The sequence below is a fragment of the Protobothrops mucrosquamatus genome, unplaced genomic scaffold (assembly GCF_001527695.2).
Source record: "Protobothrops mucrosquamatus isolate PMUCROS unplaced genomic scaffold, P.Mucros_1.0 scaffold503, whole genome shotgun sequence".
NCBI classification, from domain to species: domain Eukaryota; kingdom Metazoa; phylum Chordata; class Lepidosauria; order Squamata; family Viperidae; genus Protobothrops; species Protobothrops mucrosquamatus.
Window position 1 is genome coordinate 327,049 of NW_015386819.1, and position 9,498 is coordinate 336,546.

The window sequence follows — 9,498 nt, forward strand, 5'->3', positions numbered from 1 at the left end:
GAAAGAGTTGAGGTTTTTCCCTAAATCTAGACATATGTAAAACTATAGAAAGGGAGAAGAATTTGTATAGCTGAAAGTAATTTGGCAGTCTTCTACTATTTGTTGTACACTCTCTTAACACTTTTTTGATTAATTATCCCAAAAATCATTGGGTAAAGCAAGATTAGTTGCTTAATTGCATCCTGTCGTTTAGCAATACAAAATCTAATCTTTATTTTTTTTTCGTTTGGAAAGAAATATTATCTAAATTTATATGGCTGCCCATCTCACATATAGGTTTCTGGATAGTTTACAAAAAAACTAAAACAAAAATAAAAGCAACAAAAAGATTTAAAATTTAAAAATGTGGAAAACTATAAAAGCATATAAAAACATAATGAAATCTATAAAACAGCTAAGATAAGCCCATTCTTCAAAACAATCAGTACAACCACTGTACCGCCTCCACTACACTCCTGAATCCCAATGCCTGTTGGTAAAACCATGTCTTCAAAGCCTTACAATAAACCAGCATACTCAAGGCCAATCTCATCTCCAGGGAATCATGTTCCCCAAAGCAGGTGGTATGGCAGAATCGGCTCTTCCTGAGTCCACCAAACAGCACTCCTTGGTTGATGGTAACCAAACATGCCCTTCCTGCCAGACTTGATGGGATGGGTAGATGTAATTGGATAAAGGCAGTCCCTCAAGTAACCTGGTTTCATGCTATGTGGAACTTTAAAGGTCATTACCATTACTCAATTGAACTCGGAAACAAACCGGTAGCCAATGCAGCTTCTGGAGCAAAGGTGTAATGTGCGCAGATGAATGGCGCACATGTAACTGTCCACATATAACTGGCTGCATTTTGAACCAATTGTAGCTTCTGAATAGTCTTCAAGGACAGACTCATGTAGAATGCATAGCAGTAAATCCATATGAGGGGGCTAAAACATGAATGACACTCAGCAGAGCCTCTTGGTCTAGGAATGGAGACATACAATAGTAGGTGTGCAAGGGTTATCCTGATCACGGCTGCTACTATTCTTCAAACAGGAGCAGTGAGTCCAGAAAGACCCCCAGATCTTACACAGGTCACATTGGGGTAGTATACCATCCAGAAAAAGAGACGGAAAGTCCCAAAATCCAGGAGGATCTAATACTTAAAGCCACTTAGTCTTGCTTGGTTTGAGCTGAATCCTGTTCTTCATCCAACCGATCACCACCTCCAAAGAGCAGGACCTCCGTAGCACCACTTGATTGGCCCAGGGTGGAGATATACCATAAAGCTGAGTACCATTGGCATACTGATGATAACTCGCCTTTTGCCATCAGATAACCTCACCCATGTAAATGTTAAATGAGAGGAGAAAGTATCAAACTGTGGCATCCTGCAAAGCAGGACCAAAGCAGGACCTCCTGCCAGATCAATACTAATTGGAACTGACACCGAAGGAAGGAAGAAAACCAGCACAAATCTGTGCTGCCCACATCCCGAATGTGGTTGATGGTATCGAAAGCTGCTGAGAGGTCAAGAGCAAGGATGCATAACCACCTTCTCAACAATTTTCCCTTAAAAAGGAAATATTAGAGACTGGAGAAAAATTGTCCAGAACAGTTGAATCTTGCAATAGCTTTCTAAAGAGGGAGCAAATGGCAATATAAATCTTCATGTGCCCAAAGAAACCTGAAATGGGTTGGAGTGGTATACATACAGCTTGCTTGTTTCTCATAATACAGTGGATTTTAGCCTCTGAGCTATCACGAAATACTTTTTTCATCAGCCTGCATATTGAGGGATTTGTTCAATCTCAGATACCTTGTTGACATTTGAGATTTCAGGCAAGGCATTGATCAGATTATGATCTGAAAATATGCCCTACATTTGCCCAATATAGTTGCTTTGCAACTGCATTGCAACTGCAGATCACAAATTCATCACCACCATCATCATTACCACCCTCATAGGGCTACCATTTTTCTGGGCTGGAAAAATCTGGAATAGATGACAAAAGAGTCACAAAACTGACTTCTTTGCTTCTTCCTATCAGTTGCCCGGATATTGGCAGTCACACATCATTGTCTTAAATGATGCAGTTCTTTTTTTTTTAGATAAGTTGTCTAGCATATCAAGAAATTAAGTTATTACCCATATCTTTCTAGTCCTGTCTTGGGGTCATTGTGCATTGTGAAAGAAAGCAAACTACATAAATCAGATGAACTATATATAGTTCATTATGTTGATAGACAAAATGCATGTGTAATATTTAAGTTAGATTTGCAGTGCTTAGGTTAAAATAATAAAACAATAAAAAAAGTTAAGCGAGAGTTTGATTCTCACAGATGTTGCCAAAAAAAAATGAGAGGAGAGGATTAAGTTGGATAATCAAAAGGAAAATTAGGTGGATGGAAGACACCAGAACGTGCGAGTCATTTTTAAGAAAATTGAATTTCTCTGGAGGAAGAAAAACAAAATAACTATCCAGTATCAATAAAGACTATTAAAAAAAGAAAAAGGAGAAAAGAGCATTTAAAAAGAAAAATGTTTAACCACAGTAACATTTTACATTTACAGAAAGGAATTTGACAAGGGAGAGGTGGGAATTACTGTAATTAAGAATAGTGTAAAGGAGAATGGAAATTGTGAGGAGAAAGATTGTACCTAAAATATAAAGGGAATAGTAGTTCCCATCCTTTTTTGTCCTATAGCAGAAGCATTGAAACGAGGAATGGTAACATGATGGAGAAAGAAGAGGGTAAAGTGAAGGCCCCAAAGCCTTACAAGGAAAAAAGAAAACAGAATAGGAATATTTCAAGATTTAAGAAGAAAGTGTTAGAGAATAGGCCTTGGATATTGGAATAATACCAGTAAGAATTATTTTATTTTTCATGTAAACTTCTTTTCTAGTAAACTGCTCATAATAAACTTTAGGTTATCAAAATACAGTACTGAAAATCATTTTGTTGTAAAATATAACAAATAACACTAACAACTTTATAAATGTATACATTCATTACTACCATGAAATAAGTTAGACTGTGTAAGGATGAAATAAAACCGACATCTATAATTTAAGGTAGATAAAACCTAACCCTAATTATTAACCATGACCATATACAGGCTACGACTGACAAGGCTGAGTGGCTTTGGAGGCATGGAGCTTCAAGATACAGGTCTTGAACTTTTTTAGTTCTGGACGGCACTAACCTCTTCAGACTGAGTTTGCAACTTAGGGGTTCTCCTGTACTTATGATTCCTGCTTGAAGCTGGCGGTCATGGCTAGGAGAGCTTTTGCACAACTTCGGTTTGTATATCGGCTGCAGGCTTTCCTGGATCAGGACTCTTGCGGTTAGTCACTGAAACCCTAATCATCTCTTGTCTGGACTACTGCAATGTGCTCTACATGGGGCTACTCCTGAAATGCATTCAGAAGCTTCAGCTAGTGCAGAGTATGGCAGCACAAGCAGTCATTGGGGTCCCTAGAATGGCCCATGTTACACTGTTACTCTGCGAGCCCCTTGCTTCCATGTGCAGTTCAAGGTGGTGGTATGATCTTTAAATCCTTTCATGGCATGAGACAATATTTAAGTGACTCAGCACCTTTTATTCTTAATCTGCTCCTTAATTCTTGAGCTTTAGTTATTTAAAAGCAAATTCCCTGCTTCTTCCAAGCTAATTTATACAGCTTTGGCTTTTTTTTTTTTTTACAGAATGGCATACAAATAGTTAGCTCTATTCAGTAGTAAGTAAGATATGAAGAAAGAATGACTTTCCATAGTTAGCCTTAACGATTGCTCAAAATATGAAGTATCACTCAGAGAATAGCCATGATATTATTGCAGAATTATAGCTAACAATTTCTTCTACCTGCTTCTTCCTAGATAGTGATAAATTGAAGTTGCAGGCAGAGAGAATGGCTGCATTCTTGTATTTGTCTTTCATATTTCTTTGGGCTAAGAATTTATAGAACTTTGAAGGATTAGATTACATTCCAATTCACGAGCTATGAATGCACATTTTTGCTTATAATATCTTTCTGTGTACATTGCGACTGAGAATCGTAAGCACTGAGGTACTATGGGTGTTGGGATTCCTAATTCTGTTGGATGGATGGGTGGTTTGATATTAAGAAATAGTATTAATGAAATTAATTTGCACCTCTGTTCTGGTTGCCCATTAATTCTTAATTATACTGTTTCACTCCATTGAACAAGTTACAGATGTAGACTTGTTTTTTTTATAAGCATAATTTGAGAGACCCGTGCCAGTATTTAAAACAAACTCTATAAATGCCAGTCTATGATGAGGGAAAAAGTATGACTGAGGAACTTTTGAATCTTAGATTAAGTTCCCCCTCCCCACATTTTACATGCTGTTTTTTGAATGACTTGGAAAGGTATTTTTCTTCTAGAGAACAGGAATGTTTTTATCATTCATAAACTGCCCATACATTGGGTAGTTACAGCACTGTAATAATTATATGTTTAAATCTGTTAAGTCTATCAAGACATATTGAGTAAGGCAAAATTAGATAAAACCAAAATCTATAGTTGCCACATACTGAATCTTGCTTTGTGAAATAATACATTTAAATTTCCCAACTTTCCAGAAGGTATATAGCTCCTAACTTTCCTGCATTCCTTCCATCAGGAGGAAAATTACCAGTTGCTTGGCTGGCTGGGTTACCAAATAAAACATAAAACAGAAGTCTAATTCTTTTATCTTCTGGTCCAGCCAGTTTATTGCCAGTCAGAGCTTTGAACTTGTCAGTGCTCCAACTTGAGGATAAGATTAATGTGTTATATATGCACTCAACAGGAGTTGAATTTGACTTGAGGGAGTCTTTCCCCTTGCAATATATACACTTTATTATTTTGTAGTCAGTTGAAATGAGATGCTTGTTCTTCCAGATATGCCATTTCTAGCCATATGTATGGGTTAGGAAGGAATTTAATATGTTCAAATGAATTTGAAGAAAAGGTTGTAAGTATAACTATTTCAGAATATTTGAACTCTTCTAAAATGAAAGATATAATGTGTCTCTTTAGTTCTTGCATACACAAAATTGCTTAATGCAATAATGAGTAACTGGAATTAATTTGCTTAGCTTAATCTTAAGCAGTAGAATCATATATATGTTGTTGAACATCTGATAAGGAAATCATACCTATAGAGAGCTATATGGACCCATCTGTTCCATTATAAAAAAGTGTTGCAGCCAGGGAAAACACATGTTTGGGGTTTTTTGTTGCTTTTTTTTTTATAATAACATTGAGATTTATGTTCAAACATGGCTAATTTTAGATTCTGCTTCTTATGAATTACTTAACTAGAACTGGGTACTGTGAATATATTACTCTAGTCTTGTATATTCTTCATTGGCTTCCACTTCATTTCTGGATTCTGTTAGGGTGGTTGTATTAATATATAAAGTCCTTCACTGCTTAAGATTACTATAATAATTAGACAGTATGTTCTTATCTGCAGTCTAACATAATCTTCACCTTCTCTGGATGTCTGCCTGTGCTGAGATGAGGCAAGCAGCTATCAGAATGGACTTTTCCTGCAGCATCTGCCTGCCTCTGAAATGTCCTTTACTGACAAAAGCTTTTTTCCCCCCTGTGAGCATTTAAATCATTGTGTTGATTTTTAACATGTTGTTGTCTAGAAATATTCGTTTTAGCTGCTATTTGTATTGTTTTATTGTCTTACACATTTGAACACATTTCTTCTGAAAAGTTGAAATAGTTATTAAATAATATGTTATTTATCTCAATAAAGTGGGTATAACTTATACCATGGCTTGCTAAATAATTTGTTCCCATCCCAGATACTGTCTATAGTTGCTGTCGTCAACTTGGATTGCCAGGACTTCAAAATAACTTATGTGTGCCTTTAAGAGGCAAATATTATGCCACTTTTTAGTTACAGAAAGTGTCTTTATGAATACTTCTTAAAAGTCTTTCTTCTTTTTCTCTGTTTTTAGTCAGTGGCAAAGACTGGACGATTGCTCATCACCCATGAAGCCCCTGTTACTGGAGGTTTTGCATCTGAAATTAGCTCCACAGTACAGGTAATGCTTGAAGTGCTAAATTTTCAGAAGAAACTCAACTTGGTTATTGAGTGGGATTTTCACAAGTGAAAATAATATGTTTAAAGATACATATTTATGGGAAGGAAAATCATATTTCCTTCCCAAGACCTATAATGCTGCTTCATTTTGATGAAATGGGGGTACTTTTGGGAAAAAAGAATGAAGAAAGCCAGGAGTGTATATCAATCTGAGCTGTCCACCTAAGGCAGGTGCCTATATCTGGCAGCAGTGATATATAACTAAACTAGAAGCAGATGACCATTTGAATGACAAGGATAAAGGCATCATTTTATAGTGTGTGGAAGAAAATAACAAAAGCCACATGGGTAGACGAGATAAAGTAATGATGTAGTGTCAGAGGATGGTATCCTTTGGTTGGATAGCATTCAACATTCTACGGAGGAAGAGTTGAAGATCTTTCCACAGTATTAATGGTATTTATGACATGATTAGATTAAAGACGTTCGACATATAGCTGCTAATATTGCCATACTGGAAAAGAAAACCAAGCTGTAAAGATAGAATCACAGCAGGAACATAGAATGTAAGAAGCATGAGCACGGGAAAGCTCAGCAGAGTGAAAGATGAAATAAATCAACTACATATTAGTGTCTTCAGTATCAGCACATTGGACTGTACAGGAATTAGACACTTTCAGTTAGAAATTCATACTGTTTACTATTTAGGAGATAAATGATAGATAGTGTTGCTCCCATAGTCAAGAGGAAAATAGTAATATTGGGTTTAATGCAGTCAGTGAACAAATATTATCAATAAGACTTTGAGGACACTCATTGTAACTGATTCAAAAAAAAAGATGGAAGAAGTATACTGAAATGTTGCATGGTGGAAATAGCAACATCCAAGTTACCTTATTTTCTAAAATATTTCCTTACAAGCATTCTTAGTACTAGAACTTAAAAGTAGAGCATAATGGTTATTGGTAAGTTTGAAAGCTACAGGAACTGATGGAGTATCTATGGAGTAAAGGGAAGCAGCAGAAAAAAAAAATCAATAAAGGTTCTAACTAAGCTATCCCAGCATATCTGGCAAAGAGTGGATTGAAAGAGATGTTTATATATTAATGCCAAAGAAAGGAGGCTTAACAGAATGTGCAAACTACTGCACACTACTTTGATTTCACACACTAGCAAAATAATGCTAAAGATCATCTAGTGCAGATTATAGCCATACATGGAAAAAGCAATGGCAGATGCTCAGGTTAGTTTTAGAACAGACTGGGGAACACAGTGCTGATGTATACTAAATAATTGAGAAAGCCAAAGAATAGTTTGTCTTTTGTTCAGTGTGGAATACACTGAAAGTCTATATCATTTAATTGTAAACTAACTTTTGTATCATAATATAAATTATATATTATTTGTATAAAGTTACATTCAAACATCAGAGACCTTAATAGTAAAGATAGAGAAGAACAATGACTAATCCAGCCCTGACTCTGTTAGCCTTTCATAACACTCTGAAGGCCTGGGTGTTTGTTTATTTGGGCCAAGTTAGGCAAGCTCTGTTTTAGCTGGGATTTTAGGACCAGACCATGTAATTTACCTTGGGTGTCAATGGGCTGTTGTTTTTAATTTTTTTATATCTTGGTGCAACATCAACATTTGTTTCTGTGAGATGGGTAGCCAAATAAATTATCTAAATAAATAAATAGGTATTTGTAAGTGGTTGCTACACAATTTGTATTTGGAAGATGAGGAATAATCTTTCAGTCTCATTCTGTATCCAACAATGTCGTCAAATAGAGAAGTTGAAGAACTTCCTCAAAAAATGACAGAGAAAAGCTTGGTATATTGAAACTATCTCTACATCATCTTGTATTTCGTTTTACTTTGTGGTATTGTATTTTTAAAATCTGAATATTGTGATCTTTCACAGTTATTTTTGCTACAGTTTTTTACTAATTGATTATCATATATCAGTTATGATTGCTTTTCAAGTTCACATCATCCTGTAGAAAAAAAATAACACTGTTCTGCTCTGATCATTATGAAAAAAAAAAGTCCTTGAGAACTTACTGTACTTGGCTTCATAGTGTTTTTAAGCTTTAGGTTACAATCCTAAATTTACTACATCTGTTCTTTATAGCATTCTGTGGTAGTGGTAGAAAACCATTGAAAACTTTAGATACGCTGTTCTGTGAAAAATGTCGGTGTGGGGAAGCTCTACCAAATGTAGTGGCAGAAGTCCTACAGATTTCCTTACCCGGGCTGCAGTGAGGTTAGGAATCATGTGGTCCAGGAGTTTCTGGGAATCATATGATTCTTTACTCCCTGCCTTGGCCCAATAAGGGCCAGGCACAATACCAGCTCTGCAGTTAGCAATATTGATTTTTTTTTCTCACTTATGTGAAATGGTCAAGAGGTAGAATATCAGGGAAAAAAATATCCACTTCTTGCTTGGTGTCAAGTTCATAATACAGTTTTGGAAATCCTTTAGACCAGATGCTTTGATAAAAAAAAAAGAAGAGTAAAATGTCTATAATAATCCTTAAAAGAAAGATGCTTTGTTGAGAAAAATGCAAAGTGGAGTGGCTATTCATGTTCAAATCTCTAAAGACAGCTGAGAGCAGCTCCCAAAGTTGCTAGTCCCTTGAATGTATGCCTATATATTATGAAGTATCTTTTTTAAAAAATTAAAGATTTACAAAGTCTTAATTCATAAGAGTTTAGGAAATGAGTTTCCTGTTTCAAATTTTATTTGTTTCATCATAGTTTCTCCCCTCATTTTTCATAAGTATATAAAATATGTTTGATGTGTGATTTATGAAGTGTTTCACAGAAGAATGTTGCTTTAGGCATGCAGAAGAACTGTTCTTATTAATTTCTAACATACATTTACTTGATTGTGAAAGCAAGGCTTCAGTGTTAGACATGTCGTGTCATGAATATAAAAGGAAAAACCGTTATAAAAATCATTTTTCTGGATGAAATGTGTAATAAGAAAGCCCGAAAATCTCAGGGATTGAACCTGATTTTTCTTTTTTTTCTTTTCTTTTTTTTTCTTTTCTTTTCCATGTGGAATTAATAAAACTTATATCAAGTCCAGTTAAAGTAGATTATATATTTTCATATCATTATGTCGTCCAGATTGTGAGGAAGAAATAAGGCATTCTTATTTTGAAGGATGAAACTAAATTGCAATTCTTGCAGTTTACCATATGGATATTATTGTTTTGCATTTTATATATGTGTTTGTATAAAATATCACCATGTAATCAATGTGTATCTTGTCTGACCAGAGACACTGTCCATTTTATCTTTATTTGAAAATGACTAACTACTTCTAGGTCAGTGATGGCGAACCTTTTAGAGACCGAGTGCCCAAACTGCAACCCAAAATCCACTTATGCATCATTGGGTGCCGGGTGGGTGTGGCCCACTGGGTGGGCGTGGCCCATTGG

General features: G+C 35.5%; 1 protein-coding gene across 1 annotated transcript in view; it reads left to right on the plus strand.

Annotated features, from left to right (window-relative positions):
• Positions 1-9,498, plus strand: part of BCKDHB (branched chain keto acid dehydrogenase E1 subunit beta) — a 46,046-nt gene that overhangs the window by 17,985 nt on the left and 18,563 nt on the right. The window contains exon 9 of the mRNA XM_015816810.1: positions 5,967-6,053. Within this exon, the coding sequence (XP_015672296.1) occupies positions 5,967-6,053 (87 nt within the window). The remainder of the gene's footprint in view (positions 1-5,966; positions 6,054-9,498) is intronic.